We start from the raw sequence: 24,932 nt of genomic DNA, 5'->3' as shown, positions 1-24,932 counted from the left end.
TGGGTATCAGCAGTAGAGGTTGCAGAAGATAGAATATTGCTGAACAGTGAGTGTACCTGTCTGGTTCTTGCTTTGGAAGCTTCCTCTCAGGGGTGTACTCCACCCTGTGAGGTGTGGGGTGTCAGACTGCCCCTAGTGGGGGATGTCTCCCAGTTAGGCTACTCAGGGGTCAGGGACCCACTTGAGCAGGCAGTCTGCCCCTTCTCAGATCTCAACCTCCGTGTTGGGAGATCCACTGCTCTCTTCAATGCTGTCAGACAGAGTCGTTCGCGTCTGCACAGGCCTCTGCTGCTTTAGTTGTGCCCTGTCCCCAGAGGCAGAGTCTACAGAGACAGGCAGGTTTCCTTGAGCTGCTGTGAGCTCTACCCAGTTAGAGCTTCCCAGTGGCTTTGTTTACCTACTTAAGCCTCAGTGATGGCGGGCGCCCTTCCCCCAGCCTCGCTGCTCCCTTGCGGATAGATTGCCGCAGACTGCTGTGTTAGCAAGGAGGGAGGCTCCGTGGGCGTGGGACCCTCCCGGCCAGGTGTGGGATATATTCTCCTGGTGTGCCGGTGTGCTTACAGCGCAGTATTGGGGTGGGAGTTACCCGATTTTCCAGGTGTTGTGTGTCTCATTTCCCCTGGCTAGGAAAAGGGACTCCCTTCCCCCTTGCGCTTCCCAGGTGAGGCGATGCCTCGCCCTGCTTCAGCTCTTGCTGGTCAGGCTGCAGTAGCTGACCAGCACCGATTGTCCGGCACTCCCGAGTGAGATGACCCCACTACCTCAGTTGAAAATGCAGAAATCACCAGTTTTCTGTGTCGCTCGCGCTGGGAGATGGAGACTGGAGATGTTCCTATTTGGCCATCTTGCTCCGCCCCCCATGAAGTTTTAACACAAGCATTTAACCATAGATTTTTCTTTCTGTTTGAAGTTGGTCAATATTTCTGTCCTCTTGTATTTTATGGCAAAGAGCTTAGCATTTTGTAACTATTTAGCATTTTAAACTTCTTCCCTGAACTTTGATCTTATAATTGTTTGTCTGGAATTTAATTCCACTCTTTTTTAAACACAAAAATTTGTGAGTTTTTAAAAATATTCCATAGTGCATTAAAATTGCAATGATATTTCACTACCATTTATGCTATTGTTTTTAATAACTCACCACTTTCTTTCTGGTAAAAATTATTCCTTTCTGAGTTTATTTACTCTAGTAACTATTTCAGAGAAAGTCTGTGAGTGGTAAACATTTTCAATATTTGTTTATAAGTGTTCTGACTTTAAAATTATTACCTAAGCTAGCTGTATGATTCTAAGCTAACAGTTATTTTTACTTAGTCATGTAAAGATATTAGCCTATTGCCTTTTGGTATCAATTTTTGTTGCTGAATAATCTCAGGTTACCCTGAATTGGCATTCTTAAGGAATTAATCTTTTTCTTTCTGGTAGAGTTTAAGATTTTCTTTATCTTTAAGTTTTATAGTTTTAATTCAATGTGTCCAAGTATGAATTTCTTTCTTTCCCTTTTTTTTTTTTTTTTTCCTGAGACAGTCTCTCTCTATCACCCAGGCTGGAGTGCAGTGGTGTGATCTCAGCTCACTGCAGCCTCCACCTCCTGGGTTCAAGCGATTCTCGTGCCTCAGCCTCCCATATAGCTGGGACTACAGGTGTGCACCACCATGTCCAGCTAAAGTTTTTATATTTTTAGTAGAGACAGGGTTTCACCATGTTGGCCAGACTGGTCTTGAACTCCTGAGCTCAAGCGATCTGCCCTCCTCAGCCTCCCAAAGTACTGGGATGACAGGTGTGAGCCACCATGCCCAGCTGAATTTCTTTTTTTTAAATCTGTCTTGTCACTTGGTGGGTACTTTCAATCTTAATATTCCTGGGTTTCTTTTTCAGTTTTGAAAAATTATCAGCTATTTAACTCTTTGTATATTGCTTTTAGACTGCTCCCCTCTTTTATTTTTCTCAAACTTCTATCAGAGGTGTATTAGTGCCTGTCACTCTATATTTTATATCTCCTAACTATTCTTTAATAGTGTCCATGTCTGTATTTCTTTGTACTATGTTCTGTATATTGTAATGATTATATTATAATGATTATATTATGATTATTATATTAATATATGTTATGATTATTATAATATATAATGATTATTCTGTTGAAAAGCTGGGAAGAAAGTGGCCCTGATGACTGTGTATAAGAAGACACTTTACATAAAAATTCTGCTTTCTTATTTCAACTACTGTCTTTCAACTTTTGTATTTACTCCTTTTGTAGAGGCCTTATAAATACAGTTTTGTTCATTTAAACAGTGTATCAGTCACGGTGCTCACCCTGGGAATTAAAAGATGCCTAAAACATGATCCCTGAACTAACACTCAAGGTTTTAATAATTGAGCGTGGGACAAAGACGTAAACAGATCATTTTAATAGTATCTGTGTGACAAGTGACATTATAAGATTGACATTTACAGGATAACATAAGGTTAAGGAAAAGAGCATTCGGGTCTGCCTAGCATGTCAGGGAAAGTGGAAGGAGATGGATGTTTAAACCGAATCCTAAAAGACAAAATGACATTAGCAAGGGAGATATGGGGCAAGTAAAACACTCCCACTCACCATTTTTTCTCACTCTCAGCAGATGAGCTTGCCTTTGACTTTACAAAAATAAAAATAAAAATAATACTAATAATAAGGTTTATTCAGAAAGTGGATGTATCTTTTATGGCCAAACAATGTGCCAGTCTGTTCTAGATGCTTTATAAGTCTGTCACTGACTATTTCACCTCTAAACGTCAATCACACTACTTATTTGACTTTGATATATACCTTGCCCTTTAACTGAAGCGACCATATGATTTACTGTATAAATGCAGGTAGCTCTCATTTCACAGAGGAGTGAGAAAAAAGAAGGGACCATGTCTCCAGTCTTTCCTCCCATTGTCTTACAAAAATAAAATAGAAAAAAACAGCTTTATTGAGATATAATTCACATACCTTGCGCTTTACCCTTTAAAATGTACAATTCACAAAGTGGTGCCTCTTCATTTTCTAGTTGTATGCCACAGTGAATTCTCTACAAATCTGATGAAGCTTAAGTTTCAGATTCTCTCATTTGCAGGAGCCCTTTCTAAGACCCTTGCTGGGCTTTAGTAATGTGCTTATATGAGTGTCTATTTTTATAAAATCAGGGGAAAATTGTTCTTAAACAACAATTTTTAAAATTATTATCCTTTTCCACCTTGACTTCCCTTCAGAGTCACTTTCCTTTATGCTCATAATACTGGGGTGGCCACAGAAATTTTGTATTCATAATTTTATATTTTTTCTTTAAAAAGTACTCTCAAGTTGCATGAACTTGGGCCCCATAAAACTTGGATCTGCCTCTCCTCATATATCATAGAGTCTAAGCCCTGCTCTCCTGAGAGTCTTCTCTTTTGATTTTCAAATGCCTAGTTTGGAAGTAGAAACAACATTCTTTACATAAGCTCTTCCTTTCTTTTGGCAAATTTCTACTCTGGGGAAACAGAATTCTCATTCAGGTATGTAATGGTTTCTGACTGCTTAAGGAAGGGTTAGTAAACAAAATTCTAGAATGTTCTCTTTTGATTTCTCCTTTCCTTTTAGCTCCTGTCATCACCACTCCTCTTGAAACAGTGGATGCCTTAGTTGAAGAAGTGGCTACTTTCATGTGTGCAGTGGAATCCTACCCCCAGCCTGAGATTTCCTGGACCAGAAATAAAATTCTCATTAAGTAAGTATTCCACATTTTAATTTTTTAAAATTGTTGTGGGTATATAATAGGTATATACATATTTACGAAGTAGATGAGACATTTTGATACAGGCATGCAATGTAAAATAAGTACCTCATGGAGAATGGGGTATCCATCCCCTCAAGCATTTATCATTTGAGTTACAAACAATCCAATTACACACTTTAAGTTATTTTAAAATGTATAACTAAGTTATTATTGACTATAGCCACTCTGTTGTCTTATCAAATAGTAGGACCTTCTCATTCTTTCTACTTTTTTGTACCCACTAAACATCCCCTAGTCCCCCTGATCCCTGTACTACCCTTTCCAGCCTCTGGTAACCATCCTTTTACACTCCATGTCCATGAGTTCAATCATTTTGATGTTTAGATCCCACAAATAAGTGAGAACATGCAATGTTTATCTCTTGTGCCTGGCTAATTTCAGTTAACATAATGATCTGCAGTTCCATCCATGTCTTTGCAAATGACTGGATCTCATTCTTTTTATGGCTGAATAGTACTCCATTGTGTCTATTGTACCACATTTTCTTTATCCTTTCATTTGTTAATGAACACATAAGTTGCTTCCAAATCTTAGTTACTATAAACAGTGCTGCAACAAATATAGGAGTGCAGATATTACGTTGATATACTGATTTCCTTTCTTTTGCTTATGCATCCAGCAGTGGGATTGCTGGATCATATGGTAGCTCAATTTTTAGTTTTTTGAGGAAACTTCAAACTATTCTCCTTAGTGGCTGTACTAATTTACATTCCCACATCAACAGTATACAAGGGTTCCCTTGTCTACACATCCTTGTCAGCATTTGTTATTGCCTGTCTTTTGGTTATAAGCCATTTTCACTGAAGTGAGATGATATCTCATTGTAGTTTTTATTTGCATTTCTCTGATGATCAATGATGTTGAGCACTTTTTGATATGCCTGTTTGCCATTTGCATATCTTCTTTTGAGAAATTGTTCAAATCTTTTGCCTATGCTTGATTGGATTAATTGATTTTTTACTGTAAAGTTGTTTGAGCTCCATATGTATTCTGGTTACTAATCCTTTGTCAGATGGGTAGTTTGCAAATATTTTCTCCCATTCTATTTGTTGTGTCTTCACTTTGTTTATTGTATCCTTTGCTGTGCAGAAGGCCTTTTAACTTGATGTGATCCCATTTGTCCATTTTTGTTTTGGTTGCCTGTGCTTGTGGGTATTGCTCAAGAAACTTTTGCCCAGACCAATGTCCTGGAGAGTTTCTCCAATGTTTTCTTGTAGTAGTTTCATAGTTTGAGGTCTTAGATTTAAGTCTTTAATCCATTTTGATATGATTTTTGTATATGGAGAGAGATAGGGGTCTAGTTTCATTCGTCTGTACATGGAAATCCACTTTTCCACACATCATTTACTGAAGAGACTTTTTCCCATTGTATGTTCTTGGTACCTTTGTTGAAAATGAATTCACTGTCGGTGCATTAATTTATTTCTGGGTTCTCTATTTTGTCCCATTGGTCTATGTGTCTCTTATGATGCAAGTACCATGCTGTTTTGGTTACTCTAGCTCTGTAGTATGATTTGAAGTAAGGCAATGTGATTCCTCCAGTTTTTTTCATTTTTCTTTTGGCTATTCTGGGCCTTTCGTGGTTCTACATAAATTTTAGGATTTTTTTTTTCTATTTCTGTGAAGAATACCATTGGTATTTTGATAGGAATTACATGGAATCTATAGATTGCTTTCAGTAGTATAGACATTTCAATAATATTGATTCTTCCAATCTATTAATATGGAATATTTTTACATTTTTTGGTGTCCTCATGAATTTCTTTCATTGGTGTCTTACAATTTTCATTATAGAGATCTTTTACTTCTTTGATTAATTCCTATTTAATTTTATGTGTGGCTATTATAAATAGGATTATTTTTAAATTTATTTTTCATATTGTTCATTGTTGGCATATACAAATGTTACTGATTTTTGTATGTTGATTTTTGTATCCTGCAACTTCGCTGAATTTATCAGTTCTAATAGTTTTCTGTGGAGTCTAAGCTTTTCCAAATATAAGAGCATATCATCTGTAAAAAAGATATTCCTTCCCATCCAATTTGGATGGCCCTTAATATCTTTCTGTTGTCTGATTGCTCTAGGTAGGACTTCCATGACTGTTTTGAATAACAGCGGTGACAGTGGGCACCCTTGTTGCATTCCAGATTAGAGGAAAGGCTTTCAGTTTTTCCCCATTCAGTATGATACTAGCTGTGGGTCTGTCGTATATGGCTTTTACTATTCTGAGGCATTTTCCATCTAATTTTTGAGCGTTTTTATCACAAAGGGATGCTGAATTTTTATCAAATGCTTTTTCAGCATATATTGAAATGACCATATGTTTCTTACCCTTTATCTGTTGATATGATGTATCACATTGATTGATTTACATATGTTGAACTATCCTTGTATCCCAGGGATAAATTCCAGTTGGTCATGACAGATGAGCTTTCTAATGTATTGTTGAATTTGGTTTGCTAGTATTTTGTGCAATCTGGATAGGCTGATAATCCCAAATCATCAAGTCCTGGTTCCTTTTTTGCTTAGCAGTTTTTCCCACTTATCTTTTCCTCTTGAATTTTACTATAACCAGCAAAAAGAAATGAGGCCACAGCTTCAACACATTGCTTAGAAATTTCCTCAGCTAAATATCTGAGTTCATCATTCATAAGTTTTGTTTTTCACATAACTGCAGGACACCACTCAGCTAAGTTCCCTGTCTTGCATAACAATGATCCCCTTTTCTTCCTTTCATAGTAACATGCTCCTCATTTCCACCCAAGTCCTCACCAGTAGTGCTTTGAGCATACATATTTCTACCAACAGTCTGTTCATGATAATTTAGGTATTCCTTAAGATGATTTAGATTTTCTCTATCATTCAACTCTCTTCCTTCCAATTCCTCAGGAGCAGAATCATTAACACACATATTTCTATTAACAGTCTCTTTGAGGAAATGCAGGCTTTTTCTAGCACGCTTTTCAAATTTTTTTCAGTTCTAACTATTCCTCAATTTCAAAGCCATATCCACATGTTTAGGTATTTATTGCAGCAGCACCACACTTCCAGGTACCAAAACCTGTATTTATTTCTTATTCTTGCTGTAACAAATTACCACAAACTTAGTGGCCTAAAACAACATAAACATACTATGTTATCGTTCTGGAGGTCACAAGTATGAAATAAATCTCACTGGGCTAAAGTCAGTGTTGGCATGGCTGAGTTCCTTCTGGAGGCTCTAGGGAAGAATCTGATTTCTTGCCTTTCCTAGCTTCTAGAGGCCACCTGCATTCCTTGGCCCCCTGCTCCACTTATAATGCTAGCAATGGCACTACTCTGACCTCTGCCTCCATTGTTGTACCTCCCTTTATCAATCTGTCTCCTTCTTTCATCTTTTAAGGATACTTATTATCACACAGGACCCACTTGAATAGTCCAGCATACTCCATTTTAAGATTCTTAACATCTGCAAAATAAGGTAACATATTGACAGGTTTTGGTGATTAAAACAAGAACCTTTGTGGGAGTGTTACTCTGCTTACCACACGCATTTGGTATTAAAAAAATCTTATTTGGTTAAAAGAAACTCTCTTTTATATTGCTGCTTCTCTTCCTATTTCTTTCTATTGCCCTAATTCCCTTCTTAACAAATGGTGTGCATATAATTAAATAGATAATATATGTAGAGTATATATTTTTGTTGTTTGAAATTGTTTTCCTTCCTTATGTATCCCAAGTAACTAGAAGTGTGCCTGGCACTTGTTAGCATTCAGTAAGTAATAAGTAATTGTTTAATGAAAGAATGAATATTCAACTAATCATTAGTTACTTCTATAAATAATTACCTCTTTCTGTTCATTGTATGTATGCATGTTCATTATCTATTAATAGCTGCTACTTCCCAGAAATTATTGCGAGAAGACCCCTATATCTTGGTTTTATATGCTCTCCTGAATAAAGTAAACTTTACATTTTGTCTTATCAGTAGGCATCACTCTTTGAAAGTGTTTTTGAAGGACCATGTTACTTTTGACTATTGGAGCTTAAGAAAGATGAGAATATAATGTTAGGTTTATTTTACCAAGTAAGGTTATTCTATTATTCAGAACTCACTCAAGTTTCCTCTCACCTTTATTCTACTTCCTCATTAACGATTCATCAGTTTGATAAGTTAATCATAGCAAAAAAATCACAGATGAAGCACTAATCTGTCATTTTTCTCTGTGACCTGCAGGCTCTTTGACACCCGGTACAGCATCCGGGAGAATGGTCAGCTCCTCACCATCCTGAGTGTGGAAGACAGTGATGATGGCATTTACTGCTGCACGGCCAACAATGGTGTGGGAGGAGCTGTGGAGAGTTGTGGAGCCCTGCAAGTGAAGATGAGTGAGTGGGAAAGAGATTCGTCTATTGATTTGAAAGTTGACTGGGTACACTTATTTATTTATTTATTTTTTATATATTTTTTTGAGACAGAGTCTCACTCTGTTGTCCAGGCTGGAGCGCAGTGGCATGATCTCGGTTTACTGCAACCTTGACCTCCTGGGTTCAAGTGATTCTCCTGCCTCAGGCTCCCAAGTAGCTGGCACTACAGGTGCATGCCACCACACCTGGGTAATTTTTCTATTTTTAGAAGATATGGGGTTTTACTATGTTGGACAGGCTGGTCTTGAACTCCTGACCTCAGGTGATCCGCCTACCTCGGCCTCCCAAAGTGCTAGGATTACAGGCTTGAGCCACTGCCCCCCACCCTGACTTGGTACACTTTAAAACAGTCAGTAAATAGAGATTTTCTCAGGCCTGGTGATTCAGCAGTGAGACAAGTTGAAGTTCAAGCACAACCCTGAGGCCAGTTAATCCCACACCTCTTATCCTGCCATCAACCACTACCCTAAGGCAAGCCTCTTAATTCTCTGTCCTCTCCCATTTTCTTAACTTCACACATCTCCTGACTTCCACCCTGAATTCTTTCACCAGGAAACCTTCCTCTAAATCCTTTACCCTACATCTGTGAAACACAACCAAACACCTTTTTATTTCTTTTTTTTTCTTTATTATTATACTTTAAGTTCTAGGGTACATGTGAACAACGTGCAGGTTTATTACATATGCATACTTGTGCCATGTTGGTGTGCTGCACCCATCAACTTGTCAGCACCCATCAACTTGTCATTTACATCAGGTATAAGTTATACCTTTTTATTTCTAACCTCTTTGTAGACACTTCTACCCTTTTTCCTTATTTCAAATTTGATATTCTTCAGAGTGCTTCAATGGAAGCTGTTCTGTTTTCCCCACTTCATGTCTACAAGGTAATCTCTCAGCCCTCAATGTTGCTTTTAAACCATTCTATTTTGTATTCCTATACAAAATCTTTCCTCTGATGAGTGCTTATGCCATTCTGACCTATCTTTTCTCTAACTGTATTCATCATGTCATCTAATAATCTAGGCACTTCCTGATATTTATTACAAAATTTGATTCCAGGCTTACTATCTTTCTATCTATCTCTACTCCTGTAATCACCCTAAGAAATTTTAACGCCCATGAAATAGAACCACTAACCACTTAATTCTCACAATTCCTTGACCTCCACAAATCCAGTGATGTTTGTCTGTCTTTTTTTTTTTTTTTTCAATTTTAAGGCCCATACTTTTAATCTATATGTACACACATATATGTAGTAGTTTGTGAGGAATAGTGGTTTTATTTTTTTAACTTTCATTTTGAGTTCAGGGGTACATCTGCAGAATGTGCAGGTGTTTTACATAGGTAAACATGTGCCATGGTGGTATATTGCACAGATCATCCCATCATCTAGGTATTAAGCCTAGCATCCATTCTATTCTTCATGATGCTCTCCCTCCCCACACCAATATCCACGACGGGCCCCAGTGTGTGCTGTTTCCCCCCATGTGTTCATGTGTTCCCATCGTGAGCTCTCACTTATAAGTGAGAACATGCAGTGTTTGATTTTCTGTTCCTGCATTAGTTTACTGAGGATGATGGCTTCCAACTCCTTCCATGTCCTTGCAAAGGACATGATCTCATTCCATTTTATGGCTGCATAGTATTCCACAATGTATATGTACCACATTTTCTTTATCCAGTCTATCATTAATGGGTACTTAGGTTGTTTGTGTTAACTTTTTTTTTGTTTTATATATATATATTTATATATATGTATATATATATTTTGAGACGGAGTCTCACTCAGGCTGGAGTACAGTGATGTGATCATGGCTTACTGCAACCTCTGCCTCCTAAGTTCAAGCAATTCTCCTGCCTCAGCCTCCCAAGTAGCTGGGATTACAGGCATGTGCCACCACACCCAGCTAGTTTTTGTATTTTTGGTAGAGTCAGAATTTTGCCAAGTTGGTCAGGCCAGTCTCGAACTCCTAACCTCGAGTAATCTGCCCGCCTTGGTTTCCCAAAGTGCTGGGATTACAGTCATGAGCCTGTTTGTGTGAACTCTTTATCAGCCTACCCAATCGATGATTCACTCTTGGCCTTGTCACCCTCTGGAAGTAGTCTGCATTTAAAATCTTCAGCTCCAGTACATCACTCTCTGATCATGGACATATTTTGGTCCAGCCTTGCCAGATGAGCAAAACAGTTTCCCATACTCATGACTTGCCTTCAAGTAGAGTTTGTGGGCACAAACTTCCATTGTCTCCTTCTCAGCTAACAACAGTGTCTCAGTCTCTCTCATTCTCCTACTCTAGCTATACAACTTCAGCATCACCAATATCATCAAGTTCTCTTACCTTGATTCCTCTCTGTTCTCCTTTCCATTGACTCCCCAATGGGGCTTTTATTTCCTTCCATACTTAGTTCTTTCTTCTACCTGGTGGTGAATCATCAAACACTGCCTTACCAGCATCTTTAAATCTCATGGCCTCCTGTCCTGTAAACATTTGCTACTTGCAAACTGTCAATCTTACAATGATGTAACCTTCATCTTCTCTTCTCTGACACTCTTATAACCATACATACTGGCACCACACAAATTAGAGGAATTTAGATCTACTTGGGACATTTATTTTTAGTTTTTGCATTTTTGTCTTTCATCGTTTATTTATTGTTTGTTATTTTGCTGGAGGAAATCATTAGTTACTTTTTTCAGAGAGTGAAGATGTAAAATATTTTCTGAATTTTTGCATGTTTGGAAGTCTTCATTTTGCTTGCGTTGTTGGATAATAATTTTGCTGTGTGCAGAATCAGAGTTTTAAAAGCCCCTTTCTTTAGTTTTAGTAGGTAATTCTCTGTTGCAAATGAGAGGTCTTTTTATTATTTCTTTACAGGTAAATCTGATGTCTCTCTTAAAAAGTTTAGGATTTTTCTTCTTATTTCTAGAGTTCATAAATTTCACAAATTCACAAGAATATGTTAGGTATATTTTTAAGAATTAATCCTACTCAGTTCTGGGTGAGCCTTGTTTTTTTGTTTGTTTGTTTGGTTTTTGTTTTGTTTTGTTTTCTTTCGAGACAAGATCTCACTTTGTAACTCAGGCTGTAGTGCAGTGATGTGATCATGGCTCACTGCAGTCTTGACTACTCGGGCTAAAGCAATCCTCCTGCTTCAGCCTCCCAAGTAGCTAGGACTACAGGCATGAGCCACCATGACAGGCTAATTTTATTTATTTACTTATTTACTTTTTTTGGTAGAGATAAGTTCTCACTATGTTGCACAGGCTGGTCTTGAACTCCTATGCTCAAATGATCCTCCCACCTTGGCTTCCCAAAGTATTGAGATTACAGGAGTGAGCCACTGCACCCAGCCTAGGTGGGCCTTTTTGATATAAAGACCAAAGCTTTTTTGAAAATCAGGTACATTTTCTCTATTTTTTTTCTTTTTTCTTTCTCTATGACTTCAAATTTTTCTCCTCATATTTTCTGCATGTCTTGATATTCTACTCTCTTGAAGATTCCTTTTACTTTTCCTTCATATTATGAATGTGGTCTCTGGTATGACTGTTTTGTCATTCTGAGTGTTTTGATCTTAAAAACTATATTTTTAATTTCTAAGAATTTCCTTGATGGCTCTGTTTTTATAACAAACTCACTTGTATGATACAATATTCACTTAAGCTTCTAAGGATATCACTAGTGCATCTTTTAAAAAGACATTTTCTTTTTTTCCCTGCATTTTATTTCCTTCAGAAAAAAAAAATTGATTTTGTTTTGGTTCCATCCTTTTATGTTTACAATTTTTCTCAATTGATCTTTTATTTTTTGGTCATAAATATACATGGAGTCTTCAGTTAATTAGGATAAAAAGCTGGTGGGAATAGCAGGACTTCATGGAATACTGATTTGGTACTTACTGTGCGTAAGTAGGTGGGGATCTGCTTATACGCAGGCTTCCCTTCAGTATGAGGAGCAGTAAGAAACAGAAAAAGGAAGTTGGAATGCTCTCATTTTATTTGCTAAATAATGAAGACTTGATTCTGAGGATGAAACACATTCAAGTATTTCCTTACTTTGTGACACTACCTTTCTTTTGAATGTTTTACGTATTCTCTCTGGCCCAAATATTCTTGATTTGGGTTCTATACTAAATACCCTTTTCTTGTCTTATTTTTTCCAACCTCTCCTTTTGGAGATCTCATCCATTCATGTGGATATACACCAGTGTGGCCATTCCAATTGCTAAAATTTTGGAATGCTTCCATACTTCTTGGGAAGACCTATTTTGTAAGGCTCCCAAGATTCCCCAACCCCTATCACTACTCCAGCTATCTTAAGCCCTCACCGAAGAGCTCTGTCCCCTAAATTCCTAATGGTCCATCAGCTGAAGTCTCAATGCTGGCACAGCAGGATACTTCCAGCACTCTGCTTTAAGGTGACCAGTTCTTATTGGTCAGTACTTATGACTCCACCCTGAATCATGTTCCCTTACAGTGGGGATCCATGGCTATGCGTCAATACTCTAGTCATTCCCAGTTGACTTTATATTCAGTTTCCCAAAAGGGAATTCCTCACCCCTCACCTAACAGATGACCAAGACATCATGTCACGTCACTGAGAAGATAGGAGTTTTTTGCTTTAACCAAAGGTCTTTACCTAAGACTTTATCTGTGCCTCAGGTTTACCATAGAGATCTTGTTCAGGGAACCCATGGAAGGCACAGATGCCACTTTATTTGACTGTCATAGGAATATCAAGTGCTAAGCTAAGTTTTTCCCAGCAACTGTACGACAATACAACTCACAATTGAGGAACCTGGCCAGTACTGTATCTAAATGTAGGTATTTACAGTTTATTAGAAGGAGAGTTGTATGCTATAGATAGCAGGCAAAGTAATAAAGTTGTTATTTTCTTATATTTTAAAGTCTTTCTTGTATTTTTGCTATAACGCAGGGCCACAGCAACTCTAAATGGCAGTGAATGCTTAGATTAAAAACCAACAGGAATCCCAGCACTTTGGGAGGCCGAGGTGGGCAGATCACGAGGTCAGGAGATCGAGATCATCCTGACTAACAGGGTGAAACCCCGACTCAACTAAAAATACAAAACAAACAAACAAATTAGCCAGGCGTGGGTGGTGGGTGCCTCCTGTCCCAGCTACTCAGGAAGCTGAGGCAGGAAAATGGCGTGAACCTGGGAGGCAGAGCTTGCAGTGGGCTGAGATTGTGCCACTGCACTCCAGCCTCGGCAACACAGCCAGACTCCATCTCAAGAAAATAAATAAACAAATAAAAAATAAAAATAAATAAATAAAAATACAACAGATCATGAAGGCTTTGCAAATACCTCTTACTACCAACAACATCAAAGCCCCCACTCCTCTCCCTGACATTTAATTAGAAGGAAAAAAAGTCCTTAGTTTATGCTTTCCTTTGTCAAAATAACAAATTGGTTATGGCACATGTCCTGCAAGAAATAAAATGTATCCATTTCTCAGTAGTCTTTCTTGTCAAGTCCCCCTCTGTATCTGTAGCATAAAATTCCTAAGGACATAAATGTAGTTTTAACTATTTTATGAATAGTACTAAAATAACTGGCATCCTGAACTTATCAATTTTTTTGTATATGAGATTTAATAACTTTCTTTGAGAGTTTCATATTTGAGAATAAAAATTAACTGGCGTAAACTATTTCTTCTGAAAGATTAAGAGTGTTTGAACAGTAAATTACATGTTTACTTTATAGAATTGAATCCCCCCAAATTATATGAGAGAATTTCTTCTGATTGTTAATATAATAATATCTGGTTTACTTTCTAGAGAATGAATGTATTTAATTAATAATCATCAAATTTAATAGTCAAATTAAGATGGAAGCAAAAGGGAAAATAGGTCATAATTTATAACTATATAAGAATATAGTTATATCAAAATTTTCTTTTTAAATGTTTTATGTCTATCAGTATGAGTTAAATAATGTTGAATTGCTATGGTGACAGCCTATGTTAATTGACTTTCATTAACTATCTTTTAAAATGAAGGCTGCTATGCCAACCAAGTGTCTCTAAACTGATTTCTGTTTGATATCTACTGAAGAAAATTGTCTTAGCATTTGGTGAATTTTTTCATGTAACATGCCTCAAATGATTCTTAAAACAGATATTTAGAATTAAATTGAAAGTTAGAAACTCTAGGTTTAATAAAGCCATATTGCCTTATTTATTTTGAATTTTCATTTCTTTTTAGAACCTAAAATAACTCGTCCTCCCATAAATGTGAAAATAATAGAGGGATTAAAAGCAGTCCTACCATGTACTACAATGGGTAATCCCAAACCATCAGTGTCTTGGATAAAGGGAGACAGCCCTCTCAGGGTAAGTGGTTATGATGTCAAAACATGTATATAAAATGTATTTTAAAATATAACATTTCTTTACACACTCAGTTACACACTTACAAACTTCTAATATAAAATAGTTTCCAGGTACATTTTAACCAAATGTAAATATTTCTGTTTGCATATATGCAAACTGTATGGCATTTCATTTGGGTCTGACTAGGAAAAAAAGGAAATAGGAACCAATAATGTTAAAGATAGAACAAAGGGAAGCCCATCAGACTAACAGCAGACCTCTTGGCAGAAACTCTACAAGCCAGAAGGGAGTGGGGGCCAATATTCAACATTCTTAAATAAAAGAATTTTCAACCCAGAATTTCATATCCAGCCAAACTAAGTTTCATAAGTGAAGGAGAAATAAAATCCTTTACAGACAAGCAAATGCTTAGAGATTTTGTCACCACCAGGTTTGCCCTACAAGAGATCCTCAAGGAAGCACTAAACATGGAAAGGAACAACTGGTACCAGCCATTGCAAAAACATGCCAAAATGTAAAGACCATCGAGGCTAGGAAGAAACTACATCAACTAAAGAACAAAATAATCAGCTAATATCATAATGACAGGATCAAGTTCACACATAACAATATTAACCTTAAATGTAAATGGACTAAATGGTCCAATTAAAAGACACAGACTGGCAAACTGGATAAAGAGTCAAGACCCATCGGTTTGCTGTATTGAGGAGAACCATCTCACATGCAGAGACACACATGGGCTCAAAATAAAGGGATGGAGGAAGATCTACCAAGCAAATGGAAAACAAAAAAAAGCAGGGGTTGCAATTAGTCTCTGATAAAACTGACTTTAAACCATCAAAGATGAAAAGAGACAAAGAATGTCATTACATAATAGTAAAGCGATCAATCATCAGGAAGAGCTAACTATCCTAAATATATATGCACCCAATACAGGAGCACACAGATTCATAAAGCAAGTCCTTAGAGACTTACCAAGAGACTTAGACTCCCATACAATAATAATGGGAGACTTTAACACCCCACTGTCAACATTAGACAGATCAACGAGACAGAAAGTTAACAAGGATATCCAGGAATTGAACTCAACTCTGCACCAACCAGACCTAATAGACATCTACAGAACTCTCCACCCCAAATCAACAGAATATACATTCTTCTCAGCACCACATTGCACTTATTCCAAAATTGACCACATAGTTGGAAGTAAAGCACTCCTCAGCAAATGTAAAAGAACAGAAATTATAGCAAACTATCTCTCAGACCACAGTGCAATCAAACTAGAACTCAGGACTAAGAAACTCAATCAAAACCACTCAACTACATGGAAACTGAACAACTTGCTCCTGAATGACTACTGGGTACATAATGAAATGAAGGCAGAAATAAAGATGTTCTTTGAAATCAATGAGAACAAAGATACAACATACCAGAATCTCTGGGACACATTTAAAGCAGTGTGTAGAGGGAAATTTATAGCACTAAATGCCCACAAGAGAAACCTGGAAAGATCTAAAATTGACACCCTAACATCACAATTAAAAGAACTAGAGAAGCAAGAGCAAACACATTCAAAAACTAGCAGAAGGCAAGAAATAACTAAGATCAGAGCAGAACTGAAGGAGACAGAGACACAAAAAACCCTACCAAAAAATCAATGAATCCAGGAGCTGGTTTTTTGAAAAGATCAACATAATTGATAGACTGCTAGTAAGACTAATAAAGAAGAAAAGAGAGAAGAATCAAATAGTCACAACAAAAAATGATAAAAGGGATATCACCACCAACCCCACAGAAATACAAACTACCATCAGAAAATACTATAAACATCTCTACGCAAATAAACTAGAAAGCCTAGAAGAAATGGATAACTTCCTGGACACTTACAGTCTCCCAAGACTAACCCAGGAAGAAGTTGAATCCCTGAATAGACCAATAGCAGGCTCTGAAATTGAGGCAATAATTAATAGCCTACCAACCAAAAAAAGTCCAGGACCAGATGGATCCACAGTCGAATTCTACCAGAGGTACAAGGAGAGCTGATACCATTCCTTCTGAAATGATTCCAATCAATAGAAAGAGAGGGAATCCTCCCTCAGTCATTTTATGAGGCCAACATCATCCTGATACCAAAGCCTGGCAGAGACACAACAAAAAAAGAGAATTTTAGAGCAATATCCCCGATGAACATTGATGCAAAAATCCTCAATAAAATACTGGCAAACTGAATCCAGCAGCACATCAAAAAGCTTATCCACCGTGATCAAGTGGGCTTCATCCTGGGATGCAAGGCTGGTTCAACATACACAAATCAATAAACAAATCTAGCATATAAACAGAACCAAAGACAAAAAGACAAAAACCACATGATTATCTCAATAGATGCAGAAAAGGTCTTTGACAAAATTCAACAGCCCTTCATGCTAAAAACTCTCAATAAATTCAGTATTGATGGAACGTATCTCAAAATAATAAGAGCTATTTATGACAAACCTACAGTCAATATCATACTGAATAGGCAAAAACTGGAAGCATTCCCTTTGAAAACTAGCATAAGACAGGGATGCCCTCTCTCACCACTCCTGTTCAACATTGTGGTGGAAGTTCTGGCTAGGGCAATCAGGCAAGAGAAAGAAATAAAGGGTATTCAGTTAGGAAAAGAAGAATTCAAACTGTCCCTATTTGCAGATGACATGATGGTATATTTAGAAAACCCCATTGTCTCAGCCCAAAATCTCCTTAAGCTGATAAGCAACTTCAGCAAAGTCTCAGGATACAAAATTAATGTGCAAAAATCACAAGCATTCTTATACACCAGTAACAGACAAGCAGAGAGCCAAATCATGAATGAACTCCCATTCACAATTGCTTCAAAGAGAATAAAATACCTAGGAATCCAACTTACAAGGGATGTAAAGGACCTCTTCAAGGAGAACTACAAACCACTGCTCAGTGAAAGAAAAGAGGACACAAACAAATGGAAGAACATATCATGCTCATGGATAGGAAGAATCGATATTGTGAAAATGGCCATACCGACCAAAGTAATTTATAGATTTAATGCCATTCCCATTAAGCTACCAATGACTTTCTTCACAGAATTGGGAAAAACTGCTTTAAAGTTCATATGGAACCAAAAAGGACCCTCCATTGCCAAGACAATCCTAAGTCAAAAGAACAAAGTTGGAGGCATCATGCTACCTGACTTCAAACTATACTACAAGGCTACAGTAACCAAAACAGCATGGTACTGGTACCAAAACAGGGAGATAGGTCAATGGAACAGAACAGAGCCTTCAGAAATAATACCACACTTCTACAGCCATCTGGTCTTTGACAAACCTGACAAAAACAAGAAATAGGCAAAGGATTCCCTATTTAATAAATGGTGCTGGGAAAATTGGCTAGCCATAAGTAGAAAGCTGAAACTGGATCCTTTCCTTACTCCTTATACGAAAATTAATTCAAGATGGATTAGAGACTTAAATGTTAGACCTAAAACCATAAAAACCCTAGAAGAAAATCTAGGTAATACCATTCAGAACATAGGCATGGGCAAGGACTTCATGTCTAAAACACCAAAAGCAATGGCAACAAAAGCCAAAATTGACAAATGGAATCTAATTAAACTAAAGAGCTTCTGCACAGCAAAGGAAACTACCATCAGAGTGAGCAGGCAACCTACAGAATGGGAGAAAACTTTTGCAATCTATTCATCTGACAAAACGCTAATATCCAGAACCTACAAAGAACTCAAACACATTTACAAGAAAAAAAACAAACAATTCCATCAAAAAGTGGGCAAAGGATATGAACAGACACTTCTCAAAAGAAGACATTCATACAGCCAAAAGACACATGAAAATGCTCGTCATCACTGGCCATCAGAGAAATGCAAACCAAAACCACAATGAGATATCATCTCACACCAGTTAGAATGGCAGTCATTAAAAAATCAGGAAACAACAGGTGCTGGAGAGGATGTGGAGAAATAGGAACACTTTTACACTGTTGGTGGGACTGTAAACTAGTTCAACCATCATGGAAAACAGTGTGGCGATTCCTCAAGGATCTAGAACTAGAAATACCATTTGACCCAGCCATCCCATTAATGGGGATATACCCAAAGGATTATAAATCATGCTGCTATAAAGACACATGCACACATATGTTTATTGCAGCACTATTCACAATAGCAAAGACTTGGAATCAACCCAAATGTCCATCAGTGACAGACTGGATTAAGAAAATGTGGCACATATACACCATGGAATACTATGCAACCATAAAAAAGGATGAGTTCGTGTCCTTTGTAGAGACACGGATGCAGCTGGAAACCATCATTCTCAGCAAACTATCGCCAAGAACAGAAAACCAAACACCGCATGTTCTCACTCATAGGTGGGAATTGAACAATGAGATCACTTGGACACTAGGGCCTATTGTGGGGAGGGGGGAGGGGGAAAGGGGGGAGGGTTAACATTAGGAGATATACCTAATGTAAATGACGAGTTAATGGGTGCACACACCAACATGGCACATGTATACATATGTAACAAACCTGCACGTTGTGTACATGTAACCTAGAACTTAAAGTATAATAATAAAAAATAATGCATTAGTAGGGTATATGAGTTACAACCAATGAACTAATATTGATACAGTATCATTAAATTTATAGTTTACATTAAAAAAAAAGAAAAGGAGGCAATGCAAAAGCAAACCTGGAATCATTTGTGTTTGTTGGCTGGTTATGTCATTTATTTTTTAATGTTGAATCTGAGACGTAGGGGATGAAAAAGAGACACTAAAACCCAGGCTTTAGAACTGACAATTTCTGGAAGGAGGGGTGGAGACAAGGTTCGGAAGAAAAGAAATGAGAGCTCTGGAGAGAAGTTAGGCAAAAAGACTCAAGACTCATACACAAATACCTTGGCAAATCCCTCCTGAGTCACGAAGAGTAGTCATACCTGTAATTCCAGCACTTCAGGATGCCAAGGCAGGCGGATTACCTGAGGTCGGGAGTTCAAGACCAGCCTGGCCAACATGGCAAAATCCTGTCTCTGCTAAAAATATTAGCTGGGTGTGGTGGTGCGTGCCTATAATCCCAGCTACTCAGGAGGCTGAGGCAGGAGAATCACTTGAACTGAGAGGCAGAGGTTGCAAGATCGCACCCTGCACTCTAGCCTGGGCAATAGAATGAGACTCCATTTCAAAAAAAAAAAAAAGTTATTATCCATACACTTATTTTGTACTGCCTTTGTATCTTATCCCCACATTTATTGATAAATTATTATATGGCATCATTATTGTCTTTCCATCTTTGTATCACCTAAAAGATTACAGACTATGTTTCTCATTTAACAATGCATAGTGTATTTTATGGGGAATGCAAAGGTGTCACCATATGTCAATTAACTGAACTAAGGTATAAAATTATTCAGCTCTGCTTTATCTAAAATAAAATAAAAATTGCTAATTTTTAATGATTATCTAATTATCTGGCTTTCCTTTTGTTATAAATCTTGGTGCATTTCCTACAATGACAAACAAGGGTGGTTGTACTTATGTTACTGAATTTAGGGTCCCAAACAGAAAAGACAGATGAAATACTTAAACTCTAAAGAGTAATTTTAATATTATGTGTGAAATTTTCTAGTATTTCAAAGGACATGTACTCTTCTAAAGACACCATCTAGGGTGCAAGGTAAACTTGATAGTTAAAAGCAATGCATTTATTTATTTTTATTTCAATAGTTTTTGCAGTACTAGTGGTTTTTGGTTACACGGATGAACTGTATAGTGGCCAAGTCTGAGATTTTAGTGCATCTAAATCTCAGTGCTGTACATTATACCCAGTATGTAGTTCTGTATGCCTCACCACCCCCTTCTGCAACATTTCCTCCTTCTAAAAGCAATGCTTTTAATCAGATTTAGCTGTGACTTTGGGGAAGTAAAATAAGCCCTTATATATATACTCATGTGATGAAAGAAAATAAAAATAAACTATACCTCATAGGACCCTGGTGAAGATTAACTTAGGTACTCCTGCACTATTTCATTTAATATTGTATGTTTTATATAATAAGTGCCCAGTGAAGGCCAAAGTGATATCTTTGATGATAATAGTGATGACAATAAGTTGATGATATTTGGCAAATGTATCCTTGATAGACCCTTAAACATTTTTGAATTCACGTCCCTATCTCTGGCAGGAAAATTCCCGAATTGCAGTTCTTGAATCTGGGAGCTTGAGGATTCATAACGTACAAAAGGAAGATGCAGGACAGTATCGATGTGTGGCAAAAAACAGCCTCGGGACAGCATATTCAAAAGTGGTGAAGCTGGAAGTTGAGGGTAAGGAGCTGCATTTGTTCCACTCACAGTGTGACCAGGGGCCTCACTCTCTACTGTGAAGGCTGCACTTGGGCTTGAGAGAGAATAGATGTGGGCAGCCCAGTTCCCTCAGTTGTTCCAGATATTAGGCCATAAGGTCAAGCCTATGATAAAAGAATAGGAAAACTGAAAAAGAAAGAAATTTTCACTAGTATAAAAGGTCATATTCCATTGATTACTCACAATCACTGGTAATTTTTACCAAACAGACTAAATTTACTGTAACAGTAAAATAATAGAAATCCATTTTAGAATGTCTTCCTGGTTTGGACAATTCTTCCCTCATTTACAAACTTGGGCACAACAATTTTAATCTTTTTCATCATATAGAACAACTTTAAAAAGATGTGATAAGGGGGAAAAAGTAGCTGTTTTCAGATAGTATTCTATCACAAAGCTTGGAAAAAAAATTAACTCAAATCGTAAAGCCAAAAATAATCTCAGTTTTATGAGTTATGTTGTCAAAATAGTTTTTCTTTTCTTTCTAAAAATATTTTTTAATCAGCTAATTCAATAACTTGGTGTGAAAGGTCTTCACTGAGAAATCAGAATCCAAATAGGTCTAGGTGTTCTATTCGCTTGTTAGTCGGGTCCTTCCTGACCTAAAATTGCACCACATTTGGCTTAAAAAGAAGAACTACCACCACACCTCTATTTGGTGAGTAAACTGAGTACACACCCTTCCTAGCTCTTCCTGATGTATGCCAGAGAATTAACATCTTTGGCTCCTAGTTTTCTCACCTGTTAAGTGGGGGTTGCTCTATTTAATGAAGATAGATGTTGATAGTGTTTAGTAGAGCATCTGGTCCTTTATGCACCCTCAATAAATGTTGGCTATAAGAATTATCATCTATTTTTCTGCTTTTCTCTTATCAGATTGATAAGTGTTAGAGTATCACATACTGGCACAAATTACAGTTCAATCAGGAAAAGACTTGAAGAGTTGTCCATATTTTGCTTTGATTCTATCCTACTTTCCTTAGGCCAAAATCTAACCTTTTCTGCATATTTCCTTCTCACTCATATAGTTTTCTATTAACCCCTTTAAGATTATTTTTATTTCCTTGATGGACATTCCTGCCACATCTTTAATGATCTCGTTTCCCACATTTGCCTCTAATTGAGGTAACATCTTTATTATGTCATCGGACCAATTGCTCATAAAACGTTCATTAATTCCTCATGGAAAATAATGAGGTTGGTGGGAATAGTGGCTGTCAGAATATAAAAACACATTTTCAGCAAGTTGCTGTAATTTAATATCTTCTAAATAATCAGTGCTGTTTAAGGCTCAGTATTCAACAACCAGCTGATGTGATTTATTCAGTAAAAACTAAATAAACCTACAAACCCACCCAGACACACATTCAGACTCACTGAATATCTGACTGCCTAGATCCAGTGTTTTCTTGTTCTGTCTAAGGAATGATGCAGAATTAATGCTATCCATTTGTATAAAATACCACAGAGTTTTTCTCTTTAAGATATTAAAAATAAGTCTTCTGTATTATCATATTTAATACTGATCATTTAGGTCACTAGCTTCATAGGTATTAAAACAACTTGCTTTACCTTGGACCTAGAGAAAATCATCACCGAACTCCATTAGTTGGAGTTATTATACAGTTTGGTTTTGTGTTACCATTTAATTTTGTATCATGCCTGTCAGTAGCACTGAATACTGCCTCTTTTTTCCTAACCTTTAAATGGTCATGCTTAATGCTTTAAAAGTTAATATAAGCTAGAGACTGTATTAAATTTGCTAGTACTGAGAGCTCATAATATCATTTAAAGTTACCCTAACTGTAGGTAATATGATGTTAGCACACATGTCTATTTCTACCCTCATCTTAGTCCCTATTAAAATAGCCACAATATGTGACATGCTTAGCACAATTGCTGGTACATAATAAGCATTTAATAAATGGAATCTACTATATTTATTATGATTAAAACATAAAATTGCAACAAATTTGCTTTGGCTCTGAAAGCTCTGAAAAGTTGACTTCCACTTGAAGAAATAGTTGAGATATTTTCATAAGATATAATGTAGACATGACCTATTTAGAGGTAGGGCTACCTCAACATACAACTCAGAACAAGTTTTAAAAAAAAGTAACTGAGAAATGACTGGGAAAACCTCAAAAGTACATGCAGATGCCTGCTAGTTTGGCAATGATGAGGACTGAAGATGATGAGGCAGGGCCATGGTCAGTTGGGGCAGATGAGCATATGTATGTATCAAGTTGTAACCCTGCAAATTAGTTATGTAATAGCTATATCGAAGCAGAACTCTATGGTGCCATTTGATGCTGGGCTACACTTAACCCAGATGGGCATACAGGAAAAGATACAGTTTTGTCATTGATAGCCTCTAATAAAGATAAACATACCAGGCCATGGATTGAGTACAATGTGTTAACTAAATCTTTGCTGTAACAAATGTGGAAGAAACACCCTACCACACAGAAGTAAAGCTCCCTTTCTAGATTGCCATTCTCAGACTGCTGGATCTCTGCAATGGAAATGTAAAGGTATCCTATACTTTGGTCTTGCCTTAAAATGTTCAAACAGTGACATACAGACTTATTGATGGAAACATCTAACTCAAGCATGGTGTAGCATGGATGTCTTTTTGAAAGGATGTCCAATGGGAAGGCTAACATTTTAAAAGGTTCCATTGAGGCTAAATGTTTTATGTGGAGTATCTTGTTTAATCCTCACTAAAAGTCTGTAACAAGGGCCCTATATTCTGCCATTTTAGGAAACAGAGGAATAGAGAGGATAGCTAACTTACACAAGGCTGCACATATAGCTGTGTCTAAGAATTTGAGTAAGGCTGAATACTGTCTGTTCTGTTAAAAAATGAGATACTCCTATGTGACATTGTCAAGAGAAGTGTCTAGATGAAAATGAGGGGAAAAGCCAGAATTCTGCAAATGAAGATGTTGGGAGCTGAAAAAAGAGACAGGAGGTATTGACAAATTTTTCGATAAATTTTTCAAAGGGGAGGAGCCAAAAGAGGGAGCAGTAGCTGGAGCTATGTTTGGTGTGTAGATCATGTTGCATTGCAAGATTTCTCTTGGAAAAAAATTGAAATGTAAAAAAAATTAAATGTTAAAATATGAATGAGACTGAGCTCAGAGAGAAGGAACATTTGAACATACATAAGAAAATATTCAAGGGAATGTGGTGCTGGAAAATGCACAAGGGTTGTATTTGGGGGCCAAGTAGAATGATAAAATGTATACAGAGGGTGACCACATGTTCTAGTATTCCCAAGACAGTTCTGGTTTACGCCTGTTGTCCTGGAATCATTATTAATAGAGTCTCTCTTTTACTTTCAGAAGTATCTAAGCTTCCACAATAAATTATATGGTCACTCTCCTTAGACAGGAAGACAGGATGTCCTCGTATTAGGAAGAAAAGAGAAGAGGGCTGTTTTCAGTATAAATCAGTTCATAAGTTTGGTGGATAGAATTTGAGAAAATTCTGTTCTTATGGTCTCTATTTCCTCTAGGAAGGAGAAATTAGGGTTATCTTTTGAAAACACTTTTGTTAAAGGGTCAGGGAAGGGGGTGGGGATGAGGTGAGTTCTAAAATAGCTGTGGGATGGGAGAGATGACTCACAAAGTAAACCAGGATGGTAGGGCAGCATTAAAGTTCTAGTAGAGAGCAGGACCATGAATATGGAGTGGCATCAATCTGCATAGTTGCAGGGTTTTTCCTCCAGTGTTGCTCTGCTATACAGCTGTAAGTTCAGAAAATAGCAGAAAGCTAAATTCAAAGGCAAGACATAAGTGTTGGAGTTTTGTCAGGAAGGAAAATAGGGCAAAGGATTTAAGACTATTGCAAAAGAGCGATTGAAGCAATGAATCATGGAATCTTTAGGTACCAAATACACTTATAATTTCCCTTTCTTTTCTTTTCTTTTCTTTTCTTTTCTTTTCTTTTCTTTTCTTTTC

The 24,932-nt window shown here is 37.1% G+C and overlaps 1 protein-coding gene across 4 annotated transcripts in view; it reads left to right on the top strand.

Moving 5' to 3' along the window:
- MUSK (muscle associated receptor tyrosine kinase) overlaps window positions 1-24,932 on the top strand; it is a 137,195-nt gene that overhangs the window by 16,192 nt on the left and 96,071 nt on the right. For all 4 annotated transcript variants that reach the window (XM_023201329.3, XM_023201320.3, XM_023201325.3 and 1 more), the window contains exons 2-5: window positions 3,611-3,737; window positions 8,024-8,175; window positions 14,444-14,571; window positions 20,787-20,928. In XM_023201329.3, coding sequence (XP_023057097.2) covers window positions 3,611-3,737; window positions 8,024-8,175; window positions 14,444-14,571; window positions 20,787-20,928 — 549 coding nt within the window. The remainder of the gene's footprint in view (window positions 1-3,610; window positions 3,738-8,023; window positions 8,176-14,443; window positions 14,572-20,786; window positions 20,929-24,932) is intronic.

The sequence above is a fragment of the Piliocolobus tephrosceles genome, chromosome 14, assembly GCF_002776525.5.
Source record: "Piliocolobus tephrosceles isolate RC106 chromosome 14, ASM277652v3, whole genome shotgun sequence".
NCBI classification, from domain to species: Eukaryota; Metazoa; Chordata; class Mammalia; order Primates; family Cercopithecidae; genus Piliocolobus; species Piliocolobus tephrosceles.
This window is presented reverse-complemented; position numbering and strand designations above follow the sequence as displayed.